The sequence below is a fragment of the Engraulis encrasicolus genome, chromosome 15 (genome assembly GCF_034702125.1).
Source record: "Engraulis encrasicolus isolate BLACKSEA-1 chromosome 15, IST_EnEncr_1.0, whole genome shotgun sequence".
Taxonomy (NCBI): Eukaryota; Metazoa; Chordata; class Actinopteri; order Clupeiformes; family Engraulidae; genus Engraulis; species Engraulis encrasicolus.
The window spans coordinates 14432328-14458726 of NC_085871.1; the positions used below are offsets into that span (position 1 = coordinate 14432328).

Here is a 26399-nt window from a genome sequence, read left to right on the forward strand (position 1 = left end):
TGACAAGTGTGTATTGCGTAACTCTGGCTCTCCAGATGGTGCCACGTTTCTTGCCTAGGAAAACAAATTAAAAAAGAAAAACTCTGGACATCAATGTTGAGAACCCACAGGACCCCACTGTGACACTTCACTTTGCAGTGTTGGTTTTTATTATTATTATTATTATTATTATTTAATTAATTAATTACTTAATTAATTAATTGAAAGGTAAGGTTCAGGGTGAATCCCTCCCACAGTATTTCAATCGAGGTCAGAGGCTGCAGTCAGTATAGTAGGAAAAGAGTGAGGACATTTAATAAAATGCAACCCAGTTAATTAACTGCTACACTACCAAAGTAACATAACAAGCGATACTGACTGAATGGGGCGTAGGAAAATAAAGTGGGTCTCTATAAATCAATCTAGCATGGCCTAGTGGTTTACTCGTACTACTTAGTCAGCATTCACACCCTTGATCCAAGCAACAGGCACTTCCACTTGTGTTTTTTTCCATGACATTGAATGTTAGAAAGAATATCGGCAAGAGGTTCTTAGTCAGAAAAAGCTGATATGTCTAGACCAGGGGTTCCCAACCTTTTCCAATTTGGGGCCCACTTGAAATTTTCACAAAATGTTCGGGGCCCAACTATGAACCGATGAACAATAAAGCTCAAATAAAACAACAGCAACACACACAAAATGTTATTTTGATTTTTAGAAAATGATTTCAAGGCCCACTTGGAATACCTTCAGGGTCCACCAGTAGGCCTCGTCCCACAGTTTGAGAATCACTGGTCTAGACTAACTAGACGTCCCTTGGTCAGAAAATGAGCTGATATGCAATTCTTAATATAGTAAGCAAAGTAAATAAGCCTCTACAAATGAGCAGCCAAAAGCAATCTGTCAGAGGTGAAAGTATGCATTAAGGAATAACTACAAGTAGGGCCTATGTTGTCTATGTGTGCAGCTGTTACACCCCAATATTAGTGTTGTTAATCTTACTTCAAATGACAATATGAGTTATGTAAAACCCCAGAAGCAAGTACTTGGCCTCTCATCAGGTCACGTAATGCGATGACAAAATTGCCTTTTTTCCCCTCGCGAAATGTTATGGTTCTATTACAGAATGTTTTTTCCATTCCTTGGCCATCGGGATAGCCCCATCACAGAGTACACAGCGTTGAGCTGAGCTGTGCCTGCGTCGACGCTGTCAGGGCTGGACTGGTAAACTGGCATACAGGGCATTTTCCCAGTGGGCTGACAGTCCTCAGGGGCTGATACTGTCGTTTTGTTGACCAGCCATTTAGATGGGGCAGCACATTGGTCCATCTTTAAAGGGCCACTGTTATTTATTTCCAGAATTCATGCTGCCCATGCACTAATGTTACCTTTTTCATGAATACTTAGCACCACCATCAAATTCTAAATATTCATTATGACTGGAAAAATTGCACTTTTCTTACATAAATAGGGGGATCTTCTCCATGGTCCGCCACTTTGAATTTCCAGAAATAGCCATTTTCAGCTGCAAAAATGACTTCACTTGGGCCATACTAGAAAATATTAGTTTATTACTTAGTAAACTTTCATAAAAAGATCAAATTTGGCAATAGGCAACCCAGTTTCAATTATCAGCATAGTTGCAGTACCTTTTTTGACCATTTCCTGCACAGTGTCCCTTTAATGCAGACAGTGGACTGAGCCAACCATAATGTTGTAGGAAAACAGAGGGCTGTGTGAGGGGCTGGCCTACGTAAAAAAAAAATGCCCGGGCCGTTTTTTCTGTCCCAGTCCAGCCCTGGATGCTGTTGCTGTGTTTCTGCCTCTCTGCTAAACACATTTCCCTTGTCTGCCCTCCAACAGCTGCAGGGCGGATTTAGAGGAGCAGGGAGTCCTTCCAAGACAGACACCCCCCGAATGCAAAAGGGACTGGATTAAGGCAAGCTCAGATACATATAGACCTAATACTCCTCCTGTTTCAAGCTAGTTATTATTTGGGCCCTGCTTTGGTTACAGCACCAGGGGATAAACACCAGAACAGCACAGGCCCTCCTCTCCTTCTGCAGAATAGGATGCTTTCAGACAGTGTTGCCATATGGGCCCCAGACACGATAGGGAGTAATGTGTCTGTAGAGCTGGCAGTCTGCGATGGAATTACTTTTTGTCATTTATAAATATTATGTTACAGCAGTGTTGGGCTGTTTTTTTTTCTAGTGTCAAGACAGTATGGCCACCGTATGTGCACACTTTTATCATTTTAGACGAGGAGCTGGACTAAAAAAATAACGGAAGAAAATAAATCAGATGTTTAGAAAAGTCATTTGGAAACTTCTATTCTTGGTAATGGGTTTAGCTGTAATTGGAATTAGTGAATATTGTACTTTTTATGAATCATACAACGAGTACATACGCCACATATTTTTAATTCACATTTGGTGATTTGTATTTACATTTGTACACAAGTGAAGTCATGTTTTTTTTTTCAATCTTCAAAATCTAGTTTTAAAACCAACAAACTGCCATACACAATAAAAAGATTCAGTCCCAACAAAATTAGAAAAAAAGAAACACATTTGAGTATTCCAAGTATGACATATACAGTGCAAATATCCAGCTTGTTCCACTTGAGAAGTAAACTCCACGCTTTTGGCTTTTCCCTGTTGCCAGTATATCCTGACGTGACGTCCTCTGGACGTGGATTATCGAAGACGCTGAGGCACCTCCACCTGTAACAGTCATTCCAATGAAAATTAAATACCAATAAAATATACAGTATGTTATATAGTTTATACATGATATATAATGACATAATACATCTTGCTTGATATATCAACTATTATTGTTGTTACCATGTCCACCGTTTGTGTTGACCATACAGATAGATAGTATAACGTGCACACAAAGAACATATGAAATACCAACCATGAAAGAAAAGACCTTCAACATCCATCAAGCAACACTAGCCATGCTTTCTTTTCTATTTAGAGAGCAGAATTCTCTCTTCTCTCACAGAATACAAGTGAATGAATAGAATCTTTTTTAGTTTTGTCTCGCTGTCAAGTGCCCCAAGCCCTGCGAGGCATTTCTCTTATCACAACTGAGGTGAATGGGCCGTCTATTTATAGTTGCATTAAGTGGGAGGAATTTCACAGGGTCACTATCTGCCATGCGAGGGTACCAGATTTTTCCATGGCAACAACATTATGTGCTCTACAGGGGCCGTACGGTTGGCTGCAGCCTCATGTTGTGGTTACGGAATTATTTTTTCGTGTGCGTCGAGAGGGCCTGGTGTTCTAGAACCTGTTAAATGCTCCTCATCAACGGCATTCGGTCTCGTCTGCTCATAAGTCCTTGTCACCTCTTTAGGAAAACAGTCTGTCAGATGGGAAATGATGGGGATTGTGGGTGGCCATATGTCACCTTTTCTTGAAACAGGTTTGACTGAATGACAAGCGTGCTTTGCATACTCAAGAATGCCTCATTGAGGCAAAGAAAAGCAAAAGCTGCCCATGCTTCATTCTTCCACCAGCCCAAAATCTGTTAGCGCTTCTAGCAGATGTCTGAACGCAATGCCAGTATGAGATCATGTCTACTCTTGACTGTTTTAGTTTTTCAGTGACTCAAAGAACTTGGGCTGCTGCATGCACCTCACCACAAAAAAAAAGTCATTCCATTAATACTTGTCTGACACTATTATTTTGTTATTTTTTATTAAGACTGTGACTTGAGACGATAATTTGTCTGCGGTTGGTGTGACTTGTGTTTAATCTGGCCAAAATGTATGTTGTGAAGCAAAGTTAGAAAATACGGATTGAGGAAGCAAGTCCTCCTTGCACTCTCAACAGGCAATTTTATAAATTAGCTGATCAACCTAAGGATATTCTGGCACTGTGAATTGGGTGAAATAACACGTATGCATCTGAACTCCTTTCTGATTAACCATTATTTTCATTACAATTATGGAAAAGGATGAACTAGATGATAATTGGTCAGTTGGTCTGTGTCTGTTCATCTTTCTAAAAATTGAGCATGAAAAGTGATCCACTGACTCACCCTCCTGAGGGTCTTCATGTTGCTTCCACGAATGGACGCCATTAGCTCGTCATGACTCGACCTCTGGGGGGTGGACGGCCTGGATAGCTCAGGCCTCCTCTCGCCAGTGGGCCTCAGGGCATTTTTCAGTTCTTTGAGGATGTTAGCCTCCTTCTTTTTTGATGCCCCTTTGGCCCCTTTCTTGCTCTTCTTACCCTTGCTCTTCAACTTCACGGGCACTGCTGGTTGCTGCTGATTCTTGCTGAGCTCCTCATGTCGTCGGATCACTTCTGCAATCATTCTGGTCGGAGGTTCCTTCTCTTTCTTCTGCGCCACATTGCAAGGTGGAGGTGGGGGTGGGGGAGGAGGTGGGGGAGGTGGCGGTGGGGGTGGAGGAGGTGCAGGGGGAGCATTGCGAGACATCTTCGGGGACGACCACGGAGAGCTCTTGGGGGATCCATAAGGAGACGGTGTTGGGGTGATCTTCTGCAGGGCACTGGTGCGAGGGTTGAGAGCGCTAGCCCCTCCTGTCGACGCCGCTGCCCCACCTTGCTGCCTCTGCTCCTGAAGCCTCCTCTGTCTCTGGAAGTCCTGGTTGCGGGTGAGGATGCCAGTCATGCTCATCCTGGGGCCTGGCAGGTCAAACTGGTAGCCCAGCTTCAACAAGGTGGTGTTCTCCCGGAGCAACTTCACCATCTCCATTTCCACCTGCCCGCCGCAGATGTGCCGCTGGTTGTGGAACCGCAGCTCGGTGAGGGTTTTGTTTTTAGTCAGGGCCTGGACCATGGCCAGCACACCTTTACCCGTAACAAAGTTGGACTCGATGTTTAGGCGGACGATGTGGCAGTTCTCCCTCAGCATCTTGGCTATGGCAAAGGCCACTTGGTCGTCAGCCCGAGTGTTGGCAAGGCTGAAGTGGGTCACATGCGTGTTGGTACGCAGAGCCTCTGCGAAACGGATGAGGTTCTCCTGCTTGATGTTGTCGATGTTGTTGAGGTTGACCTCGGTGGTGTCGGGGTCATCGGCGAGGATCTTCTCCAAGACATCGTCCACTACTGTAGGGTTGTTTTCTGAGGCCTGACTGGAGGATGGGTCTTCCACTGGGGGGCGTGGGCTTCTTCTGATGGGGAGATCTTGAGTTTGACTGAAGCTTTGGTTTGGCTTTTCCAGGTGGTTTTGTTTCACAATCTCCTGTTTTGTTTCTGGTTCTTTCTTTTGTTGTTGTTGTTCTTCTTCCTCCTCCTCCTCTTCCGTCACAGGTTCCTCTTCTTCACTCTCCTCTTCCTCTTCTTCGTCGTCCTCCTCTTCTTCTTCCTCTTCCTCGTCATCTTTTCCAGCATCAGTTTTTTCTTTTTCATCTGCTTCGTGCTTGTCTTTCTCATCCTCAGAGGCGTCACTGTTGCTCTCTGTTCCACATTCCTCCTCTTCACTCTCGCTCTCTGCTTCTTCCTGTAATGCAGTTCAGATGTTTTGTTTCATGAAGATTGTTCATTGCTTGTTCTTAAACCTTTTGCGTCAGAATTTTGTTTTGATGACATAACTGAATATTTATTTTGATGCTACATAGAGATTGTGATTTCAAAGACGCAATGATTTATGTGTATGATGGCAACTTATTTTTCCCATGGTTTAGCTTAATCTAGTTCCTGAAATTGATGAGAAGTTACTTCACACAATACAAAAATAACACAGCAACACACAATTCACATAGCACATTCAAACCACATTCAAACCCCTTCTCCGAGAAAGGTATATTCATAAGTGACAATACAAGCTATGAACTTGGAAATAAGTCACCATTTTACATTACATTAAATAACACTTAGCTGACGCTTTTTATCCAAAGCGACTTACAGATATTTAGGTACAGGGTATTGGTTCCAGTCCCTGAAGCAGTGTGGGTTTAGGTGCTTTGCTTAAGGGCACCTCAGCCATGGATGACGGTGCTGGTGAGAGTGGGATTTGAACCTGCAACCCTCTGATCTATAGGCCAGCACTCTAACCATTGAGCCATGGCTGCCCTTTGCTATTTTACAGTCAACTTCTCTGTCTTAGAAAACAATACTCAGAATTCATTAAATGGTCTTAACCTTCAAAGTAAATGAACATTTTGCAGAATTTTGGTCTCTCCAAAGAATCTGATGTGGAATTTTAGAATCTTGCATTGTTGTAGAACACTTGAGAAGCCAAAATGTAACGTACGCATGCACACCACTTCACTGACCTGTGCCGGGCTCGCCCCTCTCCTCTCCTCCTCTAGAAGCTTCTGTGTCTCCCTCTCCCAGTACTTCATGAGGGCCTCTCGGCTGAACGTGCCCGTGGGCGTCTTCTCGGTCTGGTCCCGCTGCCTCAGGCCCACAGGAACATTGCTGTCCGGCTCGATGTCAGCCAGCTCCATCTCCAGCTCCTGGAGCTCCTCTGGGCTCAACATGGCCAGCAGCTCGTCCTCGTCCATGTCCTCATACTTGCTCAGCTCCCGACGGTAGCCGAACTCACTCATGGCTGCCTTCAGTGAAGGAAAAACCAAAGTGGGGTTTGATCCAGTGATTCAGTCTCTAAAAGGTCTCCTCACAGTTCTTCCGCTTATTGGTGCGCCAAGTGATTCTCTCAGGTTGTCCGTTACTTTCCCAGTTCCTCAAAGTAACCCAATCCAGTTGTTCTCTTCAGAGTTCCTCCAAAATGCCTCAGTCAAGTTTTAGGGGAATATGACAACTGCCAACAAGCAAAGGTGGCAGGAGAGGAGGCTAGAGGCAACTCTATACCGTAGGCGGGTCTATACTCTATACTCCACTATATCTCTGGTTATCTGTCGCGTCGTGCGGTGTGGTATCTGCAGTGTCCTCGGTGTCGCTCGCTGGCCCCTCTAATCTGACCAGCTGCCGGAGGAGCCTTAAGAGCAGGATCAGTGGGGATGCGTAACAAAGTGCCGACCCATGATGCCGATGCTTTTTTGGGCAGCGGGAGTCAATGGGGTGGATGGATGGATGGGATGGGTGAGTAGATGGGCAGGCAGGGTAGAGTAGGCAATGCAGAGGAGAGCAGACCCACAAAAAGAATGTGAGCTCAGCCTCCATCACCACCACCACCCACCAACCCCCGCAACCCCTAATACTACCACCACCAGCAGTGAGGCAGGCCTGCTGCAGTAGAGGGATCTCTGGTGCATTGTTCATGTCCAAAATAAGATCAGCTGCCTTCTGAAAATACTGGGGAGTGTGCTGGGGATATAGTGGGACTGAAGAGTTCTCAGCAATAGATGTGATGACTCATTTGTTTACAAATCATATTTATGATTTTTTTAGATGACAAATATACAGCATATTCTTCAATAGTAACATATCCTAAAATAAGATACCAAGGCATTTATTGGAGGACATTTAAGTGCATAAGTGTACAGTAGTAACTGAGATCTGATATATATGAAAAAATATTACATGAAGTATACAGAGTTTAAAGAGTATACCTATACACAGGCTTATCAATGTTGTGAAGAGCCCCTACCAAATGGCAATGACCATGTACAAGGTGAAGACCAACTTTTTACTTAAGATCTTTATCAATTTCATTACAATGTTGTAATTATGAAGTTGAGTTTTTCCAGTTAAGTGAAAAGGCCTGTCAACGGGTCCATCTGTACAGAGGCTACAGAGTGCCCCTGTTGTGTGTTATCACCAAAGGACCTTATGGCGTTCTCAGTACTATTTGGATTATTCTAGAAATACCCTGTTCTCTTTTTGTAGACAAAACATTTCATGACCTGAGCCTAACCCTAATAAACCTCAAAACAAAGCCCACATGAAAGTGTTTAATAGGTATCCTTAATATGCACTCTGACTAGCCAGGTGTAAAAGTAATTTATGTTCGAGCTGATGAATGTGTTTAAGTTGATCGTCAAGCATTACTCCTAGTAGTACATCATTCATAAAATACATTCGCTATGTGTGATATAGCAATGCATGTCTCTCCATTGGAGGCCCTTTTTCTTTTTTTTCTGAAGTGAGGACCAAAAATAGGACAAGGTCTAGGCTCAGTGCGTCAGTGGGCTAATGAAAGAACCGAGAGGTTATCGCCGGGGCTTTTTATCAGCACACAGAAGAAAGTTTTAGGGTTCACTTTATGGTTTTGAACTCGTCTGAACTGACTCTTTTTCGAACTTCAATCTCTGAGTGTTATTAATCGTCATTTTGGATTTGATATCTTTTGTTGGTGAGACAGACGGGGCTTAAAAAGAGGTTATCTAAAGACTTCACTAATCTACCAACCGCTTTGCTAAAAAAAAGTGGTGAATAAAATTCGGGTACACACGTGTCAAAAATAGTTCGGAATGATGTAATGGTGACTGACATAACTTCAGTTTATCCCATCAGATGCCACTATTGACTGCTCATTTGTGTAGGTAGATACAGTTTATGTTGATAGATACAAAATGTCCTGAAACTATTTGTGTGTGTGTGTGTGTGTGTGTGTGTGTGTGTGTGTGTGTGTGTGTGTGTGTGTGTGTGTGTGTGTGTGTGTGTGTGTGTGTGTGTGTGTGTGACAGACTATTTTGTTTGTCCCTAATGAATTACTGTGCTATGGGTCAGATGAGAGAGAGAGAGAGAGAGAGAGAGAGAGAGAGAGAGAGAGAGAGAGAGAGAGAGACAGAGAGAGACAGAGAGAGGCAGAGAGGCAGGCATTGAGGCAACATGTGGTGCTGCCCGGATGGAACACAATGTCCACAACAGTACGCATGGTTCTGTCCACACCACCGATCCCTGTTGACAGCAAGAGAATGCTGTTATCACCACAACAGCATGAAGCTACTTACTGGTAGCTACTTACTGTAGCTACAGCTGATTATGTCGGGAAAGAAACATAACATGTCTAAGTGCGAAGCACTTAGTCAAGGTCTTTGCATGTGTATAAACATGTTTTTATTTTGAACACGAAACATTGCTGCACCATAGCATAGTTGATGATGATGAGTGAACTCAGTCATATAAAGCTACCTTTTTACAATCACACATTTACAACTTTTTACAAACTTTTTAATGCTACCTCACTTCAATGTCTTCTTCAGAATCATTTCTACATTCACACATGAGGGTCCGTCATATAAAATGTCATGCACGCCCAATAAATAGCAAAGAAAGAATTGTAAAAATCCTTTTTCACAGTTCTTGTGCGTTGAAGCAGACTTTGCAAGCATGTCACCTTGCATGAACCCAACTCTACTTTCATTTGCTATGGCATTCATGGCTGTATGACCACGTACTGTATGTCAATTAGAGAACTATTTACATCATGTGAGTAAAACTGATAGCAACAAACATACTGTAAGGGGCCTACAGAAGAACGCTACTTCTTCATATGGCAACACGTAAAAAATAGAGTAAAACATAAAAAATGCAATACAAGACTAAAATACTCTAGAGGGAATTAAGGCCTGTGTTTCCAATGTAAAATAGATATTTCATTTTCTACTAAATATTATGGCACCTGATCATAAATCATTGAAAATAACGTCGCTATCCATTTCCTGGTAGCTCTCTTTGCTTGTTCCACAAGAAGGGTCTTTCATACCCGCGAAACAACCCCTATCTCACTATGTGCAAAATCACTACTACTAACTCAGTAAAAAAAGTAATTTTTTTCCTTCAATTGAAGAGTTCAGATGCAAAACCCCCTAAATGCCTTCTCAGAAAATAATCTTAATTCATTTTTATTTAATACAAAGCTATCAAAATTGCACATTTTTTTATTGTATTTATGTAATATAACTATTAATATGTATTATCAAGTACATGAATGTAAACCAAACCAACAACGGGGTTCTCTAAAAATATAGAAGTACAGGTTTTCAGAAATGGATTTAGGGGGTTTTGCATCTTAACTCTTCAATTACATGTTTCCATATATATCGTACTCCCGGTACATGAGATAGTTCTTGAGCGTCGGGGGAAATGGGACCGTCTCCATGAAATCTGGGTCGCTGAGTCTCCTCGGGGTCACAAGTTTCCTGATGAGCAGTCTGCACTGGTGCTGCAGCGACCGTGGGTTCCCTAAATGACGCAAAAACAAAATAAAAGCAAAGCTATATTGTTACATCGTTTTAACCCATGGTAGTGTGCTATGCACTTGGCCACTGTGGGTCAAACCCAGGACACACCAAAAATGACAGTGAGTTTCTGAACACACCAAAAAGCCCAAAACTAGTTTTTTTCACTCAGGTTTAATGGTTTTTGTAAACAAGACTGTGTTTTCATCTCTTTTAATGTATTGTATTATGTACTTGGTCATTGTGGGTCAAAATAAGGACACAGAAAATGACTTACATTTACGCTTCCTACACACCAAAACAATTAAGCAAACAAGTTTATGTTCATGTTTATGTTGATGTCACTCTTGTTTGCTGCATTTTAACGTACACATGCTTAGTCAGTGGGTCACACCGGGGACACAGATTATACGATAAAAAATATTGCGAGGTGACAGATGACTCACTCAGTGTGTGACAAATCTCGGGCCACTCCCTCTGCCGTTCCAGGATGGCCTGGAGCTTGTGACACAGGGGGACATGCTGCACGTAGTCTAGCAGGACGAGGACCAGTTGGCCGGCAGAGGGGGCCAGCGAGGACACACTGACGAAATCGCAGAACTAGGACGAGAGAAAAGGACGAAAACAAACCATTTAAAAACACAAAGATGTCTTGATGACAATGATGATGATGATGCCAGAGATACAAATCTAGTTACACGTTTGGAAAATCACCAGTAGGTAAATCGTCCAATTGAAATGATCTATGGTTTCTTTCTTCTGACAAGACAAGATACAGTCCTTTCGTTGGAGAGTGCTGCCCCCATCAACTCTCCAATAATCCTGAAACTAAGTACTTGGGTAACATAAGCAGTGATGGGCAGCCTGTATTCATTAGTTACAGTCCAGTGTCACATACTTCAATGACCTGTTGTTACCAGACCAATTCAAGCAGTTTCAACCAGATGATCACCTGGTTGAATTAAAAATAGGGAAAGACAAAGAATGCGCGCACATCAGTGGCACAGGTGCTGGACCAAACGCAAGACAAATGAAAAGAAAATAAAGGTCCGCAACACTGTTAAATGCTCCCAAATATTTAATGGCACAACGTTTCGGACTAACCGTCCTTCATCAAAGTGCAACCAATGTACCTTTATTATCTTTTCATTTGAATTAAAAATAGATCATTTTGAATATGTGGAACTGGATCATAACCACTGAAACTACAGTAGATGTGCCCCTTTTCAAAGCATACACCTGTTCACATACAAAAGACACATAGGCCTCTCTCCTACACACAGTGCACAGCATACTATACCAGCTGTTCAACACCGACAGAGCACAGCATACCATACTAGCTCCATCCAAACACACACACACAGCACACTTACAGATAGCTTCTCTGAGTCGCCGTAGTAACTGTACAACATGTTGTGCACTTCCTTCCACACGGCCGCCTGCAGCCACCCTTCGCGGTGGTCACAGCAGAAGCAGCTCTGAGCGTCGAACCCGTTATTCAACAGCAGCCTCATCATCACCTCGTCCTTCATGCAGAACTGCAGCGCCGTGGGGAACCTCGTGCTGCACAACCCCGAGAAGTAACAGTTGACCTCTGCTCCGTGTTTAAGGAGCAGCCGCACCAGCTCGTAGTTCTTGGCCCGCACCGCGACTAGGAGGCACCGCAGCGGGTCCTGGTCCGACTGGGCGCCGGCCAGGAGCAGCGTTTCGGCACACATGACGTCGGCGTTGGAGACGGCGAAGTAGAGCGGGGTGCGGCGCATGTCGCCGTAGTTTTGGGAGATTAAGTCCTCCAGCAGGGGGTTGACGTCGAAGCCGCGCTCTATCAGCAGCTCCAGGCAGTCGTGGTGGCCCCCGTCCGCCGCCGAGTGCACGGGGCTCATGCCCGAGATGCGGATGGCCCTCTTGGTGGTGATGGGGATCAGCGTCCTCAGGGCCCTAAATGGTTTCATTACAGTGAATAATAGACTAGACGTACTAGGACAAATACACAAACAGGACATTCACATACACAAGTTCATGGGGCATGGGGCATGGGGCTGTTGCCCGAGATGCAGATGGCCCTCTGGGCCCTAAATGGTGTTATTTCACACATTATTATCTATGTTATATTACACATAACACACCATAAGGGGATGGCGGTGATGGGGATCAGCGTCCTTACGGCTCGAAATGCTTTAACCCTTTAAAACACGTCACTATAAATTTCTCGTGACCAGAATGGCAATGACCGAGTCATAGTGCATTACTAAAGGCCCTGTGTTATGTCATAGTGGAGTAGTTCTATGGTAATTAACTTTTCAATGACTATTACAGTGTGCCACTGGTGGTACAGTGTGCATTATGGGGCTACTTACAGTTAATTAAAAAAATTGAATACAAATAGACAAACGGGACGTAAAAAAATGCATTGCTGAGCTTGAGTGCACAGGACTCATTCCCAATACACAGAGACCCTCTTGGTTGTGGTGGGGATCAGTGCCTTCAGGGCCCTGAATGATATAATTAAATATCAGAGTAACTTCTCCAAGTTTTAAAACACATGGACAAATATGGCATACACTAACAATACTACAAACACACCACACAGAAAAAAGTACTGGGCCCTTGCCCGATATGTCAATGGCTCGCTTGGTGGTGGTGATGGGAATCAACGTTTTCAGGGCCCTAAATGGTTTTGTTTACAATCATAGTACCTGCATACAGTACACACAAAAAGGGCAACTGAATATGGGGCTCATATAGTAGTACTACTATGGTAGTTAAGTCTTTTCATCGACTATTAGTCTTCTACTGACAGAACAGACGCACCATGAGCTAGTTGGGCTACCCAATTAATTTTAAAAAAAAACTGTATTAGTATATAATTAAGGTACAGACTAAATTGTCCTAATTTAGCACGTACGCAAAATGGGCATACACATATTACACCATATAAAGTGTACACTTTCCTTTGTCTGTACTGCAGCAAAGTGCAAAGGGTTCATGCCTGTGGCTCTTTTAGTGTTGCTGGAGATCAAAGTCTTCAGTGCCCTTTGTAATACACACATTCACATGAGAGCGAGGGCATTAGGGGGTTTTAATTATTGATAAAGTATTGAGTGGTCTTACATTAAGTATTAATGGCCATAGGTGTCTGAAGCTATACATTACAAGCCCAGCCATAAGTGTATTCGCCAATTCACTCAGCCTCCTTGGCACGGGAAGTCACTCAGTTAAATGATCAACCAATTAGTTAACTACGCGGTATTGTTGTAAATTGAAGAGATAAACAGGATATAGACATATAATGTAAACACATGCACCAGTGCACTAGACAGGCATACACCAAAATATGTTTATACCAAGTCAAGCTAGACTATTATTCTTCTATTCTGTTCAGGGAATATGCATTTACACACAAAGTAAAAAATGCAGTGTTAATTCAAAACGTAAGGAGTCGATTTAACATTTGGCCACCCCTAGATTCTGTAGTGTATTAGAGTAGGCTATGCTCTAAGACAGTGTTTAACTGACAAAGCATTTTTTTTTTACTGTGCACAGAATATGTTGCCAGTGTGCTCCACTCACAGGTAATGTCCCTCGTATGCTGCTCTGTGGATGGGGAGCTGAGAGCACATGCTGTGCGCATTGGGGTTGGCCCCATGCTCCAGGAGCAGGTTTAGACAGTCCAGATTCCCAGAACCTGCAGCGTCATACAGGACGGAGTCCCCATTGCGAGCCTGTGCAGTTGCATCGCCACCTAGTGGAGGAAAGGTGAAATGAACTGAAAGGTCAACTGTGGAACAAAAACAACTTCTTCGGTTGTGACCTTCAGTTGCGTGTGTGTTCTGAGCAAGTAATTTTCTATAATTTCTAGATTGCTGGTGTGGTATCTGAAAACAGTTTTGGCTGTGGGTATTCTTAGCTTCCTTAATGAAATAAATGCAGGCTTTTTCAATGTCTCAAGTGTTGCATAAACCCTGCCAAAACAGAAGGCCGGGCCTAGTAAAGACTATATTGGGCCTCACAACACATTAAAAAAACAGTTGTAATTTCACCAGGTATCCATGGTAGCTGGACCCCAAAGAAGCTTCCTTGTTTATCCTCTGTTTAGTCTGGCCTATTTGATAATTAAAGACTCACTATGCAACTTTGAGTGCCTTCTGACAATGGTACCTCAAGTAATTGGACACTCATCAAAACAGCTGAAATTTGACATTTACAAAAAGCAGCCATGTCCTTTGAGATACATAGAGTCAGAATTAGGAATTGGCTTAGAAGAGCATCAATAAACTGGAGAGAGTGTGCATTACCATGATCGATGAGCATCCGCAGGACGCCGGGCTGGCCGTACTCGGCGGCGACCCCTAGGGGCGTGACCCCGTGGCCGTCCCTGCCGTTGACCTGTCCCCCGTGGCGCAGCAGCATCAGGAGGATGTCACAGCAGCCCACCTTGGCCGCCTCGTGGGTGGCCGTCCAGCTCTTCAGGCACACCTGCTGCACGAAGGCCCCGCCTATGATCAGGAGCTGCACCATGTCATAGGAGCCGTTCCTCACCGCTGAGGAGACAAAAAGGGTTAGTATTGTTTTATTACTATGATGACTATTGATGTTGTTGTTGGAATCGCTATTTCTCCTACTACTTGTACTACTGATCAGAATCTGCATCATGTCACACGAGGCATTCTTCACTGCTGAGGAGGCACAAAGGGTTAGTTAGAATCCCGACTGTATTGTTTTATTAATATTATTACTATTTATGCTGTCGTTGTTGATATTGTTATTAATAAATGTGTTATTACTTACTACTACTACTACTACTTGTACCAGGCACAGTGGAAAAGGAGAACCTAGAAAATCTTAGCTTTTACGACTGATCAGGGTCTGCACCATGTCGTACGAGCTGTTCCTCACCACTGAGGAGCAAAACAGGGTTGGATAGATCACTTTTCCTAGTTAATTATCAGACAATGTACAGGTAAATCTACTAATAAAGACATCCACATTTATTCATTGACACAAGGAATACAATGGAACACAAATCTGGCAGCTTGGCAAGTGAAGAAGAGAAGCCTTTAAGCCTTTAATGTTATAGAAAATATGTTATTACCTCCGCTAAGGGGGTTATGTTTTCAGTTGTGTTGGTCTGTCTGTCTGTCTGTCTGTCTGTCAGCAGGATGACTCCAAAAGTTATGAACAGGTTTTGCTGACATTTTTTGGAGTTGTTGGAAATGACAAAAGGAGGAAGTGATTACATTTTGGTGGTGATTCGAATCACAATCCAGACCCAGGATTTAAAAAAAAAGATTCTTCACCATTGTGGGATAGGGCGAATTTTGACATTCCAGTTTCTCACTCCACAAAAAAGGCAGAAAGACTTGAAAAAAATGAAGGTGCAACATAATCAATGTTCTAGCAAACAGCTTCCTTGGCGGAAGTCTGCACTCTCTGAGTGCATTTCTAGTTATTTATTATTTGGTTGTTACAACCCTGTTATATTCTTAGGCAGATAACCGATATCATATTGAACTGTATGGATTAGGAACGGGATCGGAGTTAAATTCATCTGTTAGTGAAGGCAGGTTAGCGAATACTTTTGGTAATATAGTGAATGTGTAGTTACCAGAGAGGTATTACCAGAGATTCTTTAAGTATAGAGATATGCCAACATAATAGGTTTCTATGGGCACCTAACGTGACCAGGTTCCGGTCTGCCTAAAGGGGCGTGCCATAATGCTCCTAGCATTGAATAGAACAGTCCTCAGGTCTGCCTAGGTCTGCCTAAAGGGGGATTTCCCCCCCAATAATAGAACACGGAAACAATGGGCGAATGGAACCTCTCTCTCTCTACTCCCTCTGGTATTACTGGTGTCAGTGCAAACATACCTAAGAGGAGGGGGCTCTCGTTGAGCTCGTTGGTGTTGTGTGGGGAGGCTCCGTGCTGCAGGAGGAGGTTGACGTTCTCCACAAAGCCAGCCCTGGCAGCCAGCAGCAGGGCAGTGTCTCCATCTGCTGTCTTGGCCTCCATGGTCATCTCGTGAGAAGCTGTCCATCAAAGGCAACAGTTAGAGAACTCGCATAAATGTTAAATGATAAATGGACTACGTTTATATGCATTATACTGCATTATAGCCGAGCGCCTTTCCACTCCTCCGAGCTCTCAAAGCGCTTTACATGATGTATGCCTCACATTCACACACCACCCTGCCACCAGGAGCATTTTTGCAATTCTTCCACTGTTGTGTCTGAGGTTAGACGTCTTTTAAAGGAGCACTTCTGCCCATTTCAATATGCTGTGGTATTGCTCACGCTACCGTTGACTTGTCAGTACCCAGTGATGCTGCATTTTTCGGCTCACCCCTTTCCGAGATCTGAGCTATTCTAATGAGGGCAGATTTTGTTTACATTAAAAACCTTCTTAACAAAGGCCTACTCCAAATATTTTCCCAAAAGGTATCACCATTTGCTAGTTGTCTGCTGATGTTGCATAACCTTTTGGATGTTTTTGGGAATAAATAAAGATGTTTTTTTTAATGTAAACAAACACCTGCCCATATTACAATGACCAGGATCTCAGCAAAGGCTGAAAAAAAATACAATTAAATCTGAGGTACTGGCAAGTCCAGGGTAGTGTAAGCATTACAAGTGCATGTTGAAATTTACTGAAGATATCCTTTAATAGTTAAGTTCTGTGGATGAAAACCTCAAGCTGCCTCAAAATAACTTACAGTTACAACTTATAGTAGCATACATTTTGTTGATCAAAAAGCATCTTGCTTTAGAGGGCCATATTGCCTAGTCATATGAAATTGGTCTGGTGTTAAAAATGATTTATACAGTATGATGCTGGAAATATAACATGCATGTGTGTATGAGAGAAAAAAATGTGAGGGAAAGACAGACATAGGGAAAGGAGGACAGTTTACCTATCAACACTGTGTCTAGGACTTGGACCATGGGCTGGACGGCGGCCACGTGCATGGGTAGCCACCCCCTGCTGTCCCTCTCCTTAAAGGCAGAGGACCGGCGGGACAGCCGCTTCAATGCAAGCACATCACCTAAAGGCAATAATAATGTAGAGTAGTAGATTATCATTTATCATGATTAACTAAGACATAATACATTCTTTAGGCAACACTGATGGAGTATTTGTTTAGTTTAGTTTATTTAGTTTAGTTCAACAGGGACCATGCACAATACACATTGATTACAGAAGTAAAAAGATGGCTTGTGCCAGATTATAGCTACAGTATATAGCTAATTTCCATCTGCAGTCCCTGGACAGGTAAAACAAATTAAAATACAATAACATAAACAAGATATAAACAAGTAAGCACATCCATAGGCCATGGGTCAAACACACACACACACACACACACACACACACACACACACACACACACACACACACACACACACACACACACACACACACACACACACACACACACACACACACACACACACACACATTAAAATGGCATACAGTGGGAGTCATATTTTTAAAAACATATGATTAATGTTGACAAGACTGGTTGGTTAATATCCATTTTTTCACACCCCTTGAGAAGGCCTGATAATCAGTAATACTTTTTAGGTTACTGGGTAGACTATTCCATGTTTTGGTTGCCCTGAAGGAGAAGGCTGACTGAGCAAAAGCAGTTCGTCGGATTGGGAGACTACAATCACCCCTAATGGTGGATCTTGACGTTCTGCTCATCAATTCAGAGCAGGGTTGAACAAATGTTCTTAGGGGTGGGGGTGCTGCATTGTGAATAATTTTATGGATTAGCCGCAGATCAGAAAATTGTATGATGTTTTCAAGGCTGAGCATATTATACTTGCTCAGTATAGGACAATGGTGGTACTGAAAATATCTTCTATCTAGGACCTTCAGGGCCTGCTTGTATAGTGAATCAATGGATTTTAAGACAGTCTTGTTGGCCTGGGACCAGCTTGATAGACAATAATGCAGGTGGGACATAATCATAGCATTGACATAAGTCACAGCAGCATTTACAGTTACTTTACAGTATTACCCAGCTTTTTAATGTGTTTCTTAAAACTAAGAGTAGAATCTAAGGTCACACCTAAATATTTAAACTCATCAACATTATTTAGCTTTGTTCCATCAACATGTTTGTCTGGAACAACATTTAGTTTAAATCTATTGTGAAAATACATTGTAACAGTTTTGTTGGTATTTAGTGTGAGACAGGAGGTTTTTAACCACATTGAGACCTTAGTTAGTGTTTGAGTCAGTTTGCTGGCCACCTGTACCGGATCTTTGCCGTGTGTAAATAATACAGTGTCGTCAGCATACATCAGTATCTCCACACCCTCACATACAGATGGAAGATCATTTATGTAAGTGCTGAACAACAAAGGTCCCAATATGGAACCTTGTGGCACCCCCATAGAGCATGCTTTTAAGGAAGATATTTTATCATTAATCTTAACACATTGGGCCCTATTTAATAGATAGGACTCTATCCACTTTAGTACACCTGGAGCCAGCTGAAAGCACGCCAACTTTGAGAGGAGTACTGGATGATTTGTCTTTATCTGCTTTAAAATACATGGTCACATAGCAAACTAAGTTCCACAAAAGGAAACCATTCTTAATACTGTACCTTCTTCAATGGCTTTCAGAATCTTTATATTTTCATCACTGACTGAATGAAAGCTGCAGAAATGAAAGCAAGTCAAGTGTTGAAATAAGCAATGTTTACAACTGGAATTGTGCTTTATGTTTATTCACAATTTAAATATTGGGATGTTTACTTGTACCTCTCAACTGAACTGAGAAATGGGAATTTGGAGTCCTGAATACTCAATCGTACTGCATAATCAATTAGTTGGTCTTCATCCATTTGGTCAAGAGTCTCCATGGCTGTTTCAAAACAAAAAACATGAGTGTAGACTGTCTACATGGCAAACATAGGCTATAGGCTACCTCTTCCACCATCACAGACAAAATGCTATGCAAAATTGGCCTTCCATAACAGGCATAATGCAGAATATGCCACAACCATTCTAGGCCTATTCAAAACCTCCATTTAAAGAAAAAAAAATAACATTTCTTACCTGAAAACTTTCCTTGAAAAACAGCTCAGAGACCCTCTGCCCTTGCAGGCTAGCACTTTATGTGTTTGTTATTGAGGGCACGACTGAGGTAGGTAGCCCTATATTTAGGCTTGGCCTGCTTTCATGACATATTCTGAGAATGCAAGTCACCCACTACACCAGACAAGTGCTAGGTCTCCTCGCGTGTACACGTGCGGATGATCTGGAGCACGGTTTCACATCTCGGCTGTAGCCAACCAGACAGGGCAGACAAGCTGCTATGTCAACAAAGCATGACATCCACTGAGATACACAACATCATATCAAAGCTCCTTCCTCCCAAACCATCTCTCATATCAAGCAGAATATCAGTTAGCCTATGCCAGTTTGCTCCAGGCATGTCATACATTGCACATTCACTTCAATAATGAATTGTGCAAAATAATGGTTTCACACGGAAGAATTTTCACAAAATGAGAAGTTCTATGAATTAATTTGGGGAGCTTTTCTTGGCAATATAATGGGATAAATTGCATGGCATGCAATCGCCGCTTCGTGCGTCAGTGCGTAACTCCAGCTGACGTCATATTTCAGGGACCGGAAGTTGAGCTGTCGCAAGATGGCTGGAGTGCTCAAAAAGGTAAGTGTGGAGGTCATAATATTGTTGTCCTGATTTACCACTTTGTGGCTCCGAAAAAGCGCAGCAACTTGCGTGTGTTAATTCAGTTACGTACAGTGTACATAACAGGTACAAGACCTAATAAGCTAGTGCAACATGCACTGTAAAACATAGCTATCATGTCTATGCTAACCATAACCGCTAGCTCGGATGGTAGTAACGATGTAGTTATGTTTCTGGTCATGTTGTTGTTAGGAGGTTAAGTTTAACAGAGTTGTATTTATTCTTATACATTCATTAAGACGTTTTGTAAGGAGGCTGGTTGCATGCGTTGTGCATCTCTGAGGGCAAATGTCAGAGACCATGTATGCATGATCAAACTGTTTGTTTTTGTTACAGACCACCGGTTTGGTGGGCCTCGCAGTTGCCACGAAGCCACATGAGGTAAGACCTGGACTTGTGTATTACCATGCACAGAAAAGTAAATGTTAAAAAACCTGACATGACCACATGAGGGCATTCCATCGTTATGGAAACTTGGGTTGAATTGGGTAGACATTATCTACGTGACAGAAATGAACAAGGATGGAGGAATTATGCTCTTGTATTCATATTCATCAAATCATTCTGTCGACAAATTACATCATTGACGGCTTTGATATGCAGTAGTTCAATAAATATAAAGGTTGTTGTTGTTTGTGGTGGTGTTATTTGAGTAGTTAATTTGTCACATGCAAAGACATAATCAAGATTAGGCCTACAGCTTGTAGTGAAATGACAGGTCTGGTAAAACTCCACAACGTGCAGAAATCCTAAATGTTAACCTAAAAAATACACACATTAAATAAATAAGCTGCAGTATAATTGGACGTTGTATGCTATCATATAGGGTTGTTCAATATGTGAGGTTTGTGTGAAGTCTGTGTTAAATTTTACTACACATACCGGTATTTAAATTCCCCATGATATACAGAATGAATAATTTACATGTAATATAAGTAAATGACAAAGTACAATACAACAATGGTGTGTAGATTTAGACCCTGCGTAATGTTTTTCATTCTGTGTGATGGAGGAGTTGGGAAACTAATTAATTTGGACCCCTTTTCACTTTCAGCGGCTAAGGATTCTCTACACCAAAATCCTGGGTACCCTCCAAACGATGCCACAGGATGCAGCTTACAGGAAGTACACTGAGGAAATCGTCACTGACCGACTGAATGCAGTCAAAGCCGTAAGCAGAGTTTTTTCCTTTTCTGTGTAGAACAGCTTATTCCTTCTCATGCCTGATGTGGTGATGGTTTTGTGTGTTTGTCTGAAAAGATGCTACATTTAATTCTGACTCCTTTCATGTGAGGATAAGAGGTGGCACAGGTTGTTTTGTGCTCTCTTCATAGACACACAGGCCAAGCTTGGGACAGATGGGGTTGGAACTGTCACGTGTTACTATACTGTGTCCATGTCATGTTTATGTCATCTTCAGTGTGGATCTATGATGCGCAGACAATCCTATGTATGGACGGACCTATTGTGACGGAGGTCATCTTGCACCTGTTCACCCCCCTCGGGGATCGAACGTGCGACCTCGTCAACTACAACGGTTCGGCAATGGGAGACACAGTACGATACCGCTGGGCCAAGAGACTAGTCTCTCGGCCCAACGGCACGAGACTGTATGAGGCTATCAGAGGGAGGTTTACCAACGTTCCACGCCAACTCTGTGCTAGTTAGCCTCCGTTACACTATGCATGTGGTCTTTGACACCGAATCTGACTTTGACTTGATTTGATCTACCCAAAAAGATGGGTTATACGCACAGGTTATAGTTTATGGTAAAGGTGGGGAAAAGTTGTGAAATTGTATCTTTCTGTCATGTTTTGTATCACAAAAACCTGGCATTTGAACAGTGGTGTGTTGAGTTTTTATAGTCATCGTACAGTACATTGAATAACCCTGAGAGTTGTGTTTCTGTGTCTTGTTTTCAGGAGCCCGATCTGGGAAAGCTGGAGGTGAAGATCAATGGTGGCCAGATAGAAGAAGTCATTGCCCAGGTATTATTACTCAGTTTACAATATAACCGTACCCAAATCGTTCTCTCTTGAATGTACTTTTGAGTCTTATCTAGGTTGATGCAACCTAGGGTTCCTTTCCACTCTGTTTTATTTCACTCTCAAGCAACTAGGAAGTGTACACAAATTGAAAGTGGATAGTGAGCTACGTCATTGGGCTACCTCATAGGCTATTTTATAGCTGCTCTAACACAATAATTCAGAGTTGATTTGGTGTTTGTTTAAGAACAACTGGTGCTGCTAAAAAAAAAATCTGAAGTGATCCAGTCCAGAGGCAGGAATGTCTGTCATGGTGTATTTATGATGTATTGAAACTCTCTCCCCTGTCTGCAGGCCGAGTTTGAGCTCTCTTTGGCTAGGAAGATGAATGAATGGAAGCCATGGGAACCACTGGTTGAAGAACCTCCAGCAAACCAGTGGAAGTGGCCAATCTAAAGCATTCTGGACCCAAGGAACAACAGTGCTTTCTGTATCAGTTAATTTTGTCATGATGTAGTTATTTATGTCCCGAGTCAATAAAACAATGTAAATATGTAAGTATTTTGTTCATATCTGTCTTTCTTCTTCAATGCAGATTCAGTTTTCATGCCTGCAGATACATCATAGTGTGATGAAGCGGTCCGCACACTGTGTATTAACTCCAAAAATACTTTATTTCATTTTAACATACGGCAACGTTTCGATCCAACAGAAGATCCCTCTGTTGGATCGAAACGTTGCCGTATGTTAAAATGAAATAAAGTATTTTTGGAGTTAATACAGTGTGCGGACCGCTTCATCACACTACCTACTACTTTTTGTCTGGCACCTGGACAACTAGGCCTACTTGTGGATATGCGCACCCTACTTCTAAACACTGCAGATACATCATACCCAGGTTTTAACTGTAGAGGGCGCCAGTTACCTGTTGACTGGTTAAAGCTGATCATGAACCCTTACCTCAACCTAAGATTTAGAAGTAATATCTTTTATCAAAACATGAATCTGGCCAGATGCTAATAGTTATGAGCTATAATTAAGTTTTTTTTTTTTAATAAAGATTTCTATCATGACGGAACTCAGAAAAAGATAATGATGGTTTTAGGTATTGGCCCTGTGGACCTGAGTCTGCCACGTAGTAGTGCCACTTGGGTATCCTAAACATTGTACTATCCACACAAACTTCCTGCTTGCGGCCTTGTGATGCTTTGAAGAAAAATGTTTAATTCAATATCTTACAGAAGCGCAATTCATGAGTCATTTTCTCATTTGCAATCAGGATGTTGAATTGGGAAAAGTCCCCCAAAATGTCTTGCGCCTAGGCTGACAGCGTGGAAACTTAATTGCTTTCTCCACGGAGGCTCGAGTCGAGGACGGGAGTTCCAATAATGGAATAGAAACATGGACATGGGCACCAATGTCATGGCTGCCCCCTGCCCGTGTTATTTATTAAAGCAATGCTATGCAACTTCTGCTTGTGGGCTTTTACGGAGTAAAGTAGACTTTTCAGCCCATTAGTGCTAACCCAGCGCAAGTGAATTTGCATGTCTGGTTATTCCCCTACAAACACAGTTTGTCTACAGTAAGTTATATCAACAAGTAATGGCCACGTTACACATAGGCCTACTGTATGTGGATATTTTTAAATGTGGATATTTAAAGGTGGCCACCATTACAACAGACGACCCCACCTTCACTAGGTCCCCTGAAAATATAACGTAATTTCATGTGAAACTGCATAACATAAATTACATTGGGGGGTGTAAACCGTAAACGGCCCTAGAGACATGTGGATGACAATAAAATCTCCTTTATGACGGGTACGTTTTAGCAAACTAGATGGGATGGTTTTAAAATCTGAGTTTTGAAATATGCATCCTAAAACTGTGCTTACATGTAAACCAATGTGTTTCCAAAATCCTCTATATACGTGTAAACAGCTTCTTAAAATCTTAAAAGCACAGTGTCTCCTTTCAGAGTTGGGTTGCGTGTAATCACAATGACAAAAAATGGGATCACTTTCACTGAAAGAAATACGAGACAAGAACAACACTCACAGTCTCTCGCTTTGAAAACATTGTTACTATGTACAACTACAGATACAAAACCCCAACATTCCATGAATATGATCCATAATCAAAGATAATACATAAGGGCAGGTATTAAAAATTTGATCCAATATTTGAACTAATTTATCAAAAGACAGGTAAGACGGTTAAAGCTACAAAAGACAGTAGTAAAATACAAAATCTAGTCGTATAAATAGATTTGGTCTGTGGATGTGATATTAACTATTTACAAGTTAGAATATTATTGTCTTCTTTTTCCATGTTCCCACCCTATACAATAGCATCTGACATCTTATTATATACAGCATAGAGATTTCATCTCGGGTTTCTTTTCCAACCCAGAGCATCTATAAAAAATAGACAATCTCCCCCTCCTTCAGAAATGATTACCCACGAATGACATTTTAGAAATTGTTAAATCAAATTATACCGATGGCCTCAACAAATCATTCAGACAGCGACAGTCCAACAATACAACATTTGGCATTAGTTACAACAATGCAATTGTACCAAAGCATTCTCGACATGACAACAAGAAAAGGCACAAAAAGACAAAGACCACATAGTATCCAGCACCGAAGACATACATACACACAAGGGAGCAACATGTTTTTGTTTTCAAGGCAAGGCAAACAAAAAAAGACATTCCTCCGCTACACAGGACACATTGCTTTTGTACAATAAAACATAAGCGTTCCTTCTTCCAGGGGCCGTTGTTGTTGTCATGGTTACATGAGGGACTCCAGGCTCTCGGGGCCATTGCCGGTGGGGACGCTGCCGTTGTTTTCGGAGGAGCGGAAGGCCTTCTCGTCCTCTTTGGTGCTAACCAGACTCAGGATAGCTTTGTAGAGGAACTGATACTGCTCCTGGTCAGGGCAGACAAGGGGAATAAAAGCAGAGAGACAAGAGGCTCAGGGCCTGCTCTTTCCATTGGGAATACATTAACATTTAGGGCTCTGGGTGCATGCCATCTTAAGAGGAGTTTTACAACTGGCAATGCGCTGTGCTGCAGTGAGTTAAAAACACAGGGAGAGTAAAATACATTGTCTACTAGGTAACTATATACAAGCAAAGTCATACTGTAGTATAATGGATGCAGTGCTGAGATTTATTGTTTTGACTATCATTTTCTTTCCTGGCTTGCTTGTTTGGTTAGTGGTTCCCTTAAAGTCGAGTCGAATATAGCAATTGTCCCACAAAATGGTGAAGTTATAAACAAGGTGTTTAAAGACATACACTACAGACGATACACCACAAAATATAACATACAGAGACAAAGATTGACTAAATCATTGCACGGAATAAGACACCAACCACAACACAGAGTAGATAAATATTTCTTAAAGCGTCATTTTTTTTAGCTTTGAGAAAAAAAAAGAAAAAAATTAAAAGCATGAGTAAAACCAGGCCATAGACGACCACAAGGCAACAAATGGCCCAGCTGCTGCTGCTGCTGCTGCTGCTGCTGCCCTTGACTTACCATGTCAGTGAAGACCCCAGGTCTCATGAGGTTGGTCATGCGGGCGGTTTGGTACACGTCAACACAGTTTTCCTCCTCCAGCTGATCTGCCAGTGTTGTCATGGAGCAGAAGACTCCAGCAGTGGAACCTCCGTACCTGTTCAGTGCAGCAGACAAAGACACAAACATGACAAGTCATAGATTTATGTATGTAGTTGGTCTGTGACGTCAAAAGTTTGACTCCTGCACAGCTACACCAAAGAAGCGTATAGAGATACTTCAGGCTCGATACTTCAGGCTCGTTCTTTTCCGGTATCCATGCGATGTCGGGTGAACGCGCCTTTAGGAAACCTTTGGTTAGGAAACCTTCAGAGTCTTTAGGTTGAGAAAAAAATTGAGCTACCTTAGCGCTGTAGATGGCAGTAGCACACTTCTTGTGCAAACACCACAAAAAGAGAAGAAGAGGGAGGGGACAACGACCCCTTAGGAGACCGAATTTGAGCACACTCCTTTGCATTGGACGGGGGAAGTTCGGCATATCTTTCTCTCCTATAAGACTCTTTGGCTGCGCTTATGTGTGCGAGAATGTCAATGACTGATCTCCGGCATTCTCATGCAATACCTCTTGCTAATTTTTTCCATGAGGATTGTACCTAAAATAACTGCGAGTCACCCTGGATAGAAGAGAAGTGTGATATAATAGTATAGTATATAATAAAGACAAGTAATGCATATTAGTTAGAGTTGCAATGAAAGGCATGTGTCCAACTTTGTGTCCTACCTGTCGTGGACAACAATGGTTCCCTCCCGGTGGCGCGTGTCCTCTCTGATGATATTGATCAGCTCGAAGGTGTTGCTGATGGGGCTGTCAGGGTTGGGCCAGCGGGGTGTCCGATACTGACGCACTTCCAAGACATAGTCATCCTGAAACACACACGCACACACACGCACACACACGCACACACACACACACACACAGACACATCACACACAGTACATAGGGCACTTTTAGAAACTAATGTAGATTAAGTTCTGGGTGTGTTTTTACAGTCAGACTAACATTACAGTCAGGCTAAACTATCATCACATGATCCTGCAACTAATTGTT

General features: G+C 42.4%; 4 protein-coding genes across 4 annotated transcripts in view; 1 reads left to right on the forward strand and 3 right to left on the reverse strand.

Moving 5' to 3' along the window:
• Positions 1-2282: 2282 nt before the first annotated feature.
• lmod2b (leiomodin 2 (cardiac) b) lies at positions 2283-6934 on the reverse strand. Its single transcript, XM_063217113.1, has 3 exons — positions 6236-6934; positions 4033-5460; positions 2283-2705 (listed from the first exon to the last, which is right to left on the reverse strand). Exons 1-3 carry the CDS (start codon positions 6509-6511, stop codon positions 2679-2681), a joined length of 1731 nt encoding a protein of 576 aa, XP_063073183.1. The 5' UTR covers positions 6512-6934; the 3' UTR covers positions 2283-2678.
• Positions 6935-8907: 1973 nt separating this feature from the next.
• asb15b (ankyrin repeat and SOCS box containing 15b) lies at positions 8908-19359 on the reverse strand. The gene is made up of 10 exons (XM_063217112.1): positions 19118-19359; positions 18821-18923; positions 18664-18716; positions 16957-17088; positions 15917-16075; positions 14344-14589; positions 13619-13790; positions 11422-11986; positions 10495-10648; positions 8908-10052 (listed from the first exon to the last, which is right to left on the reverse strand). Exons 2-10 carry the CDS (start codon positions 18919-18921, stop codon positions 9892-9894), a joined length of 1743 nt encoding a protein of 580 aa, XP_063073182.1. The 5' UTR covers positions 18922-18923; positions 19118-19359; the 3' UTR covers positions 8908-9891.
• A 295-nt stretch (positions 19360-19654) lies between these two features.
• ndufa5 (NADH:ubiquinone oxidoreductase subunit A5) lies at positions 19655-22321 on the forward strand. Its single transcript, XM_063217907.1, has 5 exons — positions 19655-19736; positions 20115-20159; positions 20833-20949; positions 21701-21766; positions 22118-22321. Exons 1-5 carry the CDS (start codon positions 19716-19718, stop codon positions 22217-22219), a joined length of 351 nt encoding a protein of 116 aa, XP_063073977.1. The 5' UTR covers positions 19655-19715; the 3' UTR covers positions 22220-22321.
• Positions 22322-23819: 1498 nt separating this feature from the next.
• ptprz1b (protein tyrosine phosphatase receptor type Z1b) overlaps positions 23820-26399 on the reverse strand; it is an 89071-nt gene continuing 86491 nt past the window's right edge. The window contains exons 28-30 of the mRNA XM_063217114.1: positions 26073-26215; positions 25313-25448; positions 23820-24698 (exon numbers count right to left, since the gene is read on the reverse strand). Of these exons, the coding sequence (XP_063073184.1) occupies positions 24561-24698; positions 25313-25448; positions 26073-26215 (417 nt within the window). The 3' untranslated portion in view covers positions 23820-24560. The remainder of the gene's footprint in view (positions 24699-25312; positions 25449-26072; positions 26216-26399) is intronic.

Bases quoted from the DNA above. Each gene is read 5' to 3' on its own strand.
- lmod2b (XM_063217113.1), bottom strand. From the start codon at position 6,511: ATGAGTGAGTTCGGCTACCGTCGGGAGCTGAGCAAGTATGAGGACATG. The intron at 5,461-6,235 runs GTCAGTGAAGTG...ACTGCATTACAG, and splicing joins GAGGGGCGAGCCCGGCACAG to GAAGAAGCAGAGAGCGAGAG. The intron at 2,706-4,032 runs GTGAGTCAGTGG...TGACTGTTACAG, and splicing joins ACATGAAGACCCTCAGGAGG to GTGGAGGTGCCTCAGCGTCT.
- ndufa5 (XM_063217907.1), top strand. From the start codon at position 19,716: ATGGCTGGAGTGCTCAAAAAG. The intron at 20,950-21,700 runs GTAAGCAGAGTT...TCTTGTTTTCAG, and splicing joins GACTGAATGCAGTCAAAGCC to GAGCCCGATCTGGGAAAGCT. The intron at 21,767-22,117 runs GTATTATTACTC...CCCTGTCTGCAG, and splicing joins TAGAAGAAGTCATTGCCCAG to GCCGAGTTTGAGCTCTCTTT.
- asb15b (XM_063217112.1), bottom strand. From the start codon at position 18,921: ATGGAGACTCTTGACCAAATGGATGAAGACCAACTAATTGATTATGCA. The intron at 10,649-11,421 runs GTAAGTGTGCTG...CTCTCGTCCTAG, and splicing joins GCGACTCAGAGAAGCTATCT to TTCTGCGATTTCGTCAGTGT. The intron at 10,053-10,494 runs GTGAGTCATCTG...TGCGTCATTTAG, and splicing joins CGAGATTTGTCACACACTGA to GGAACCCACGGTCGCTGCAG.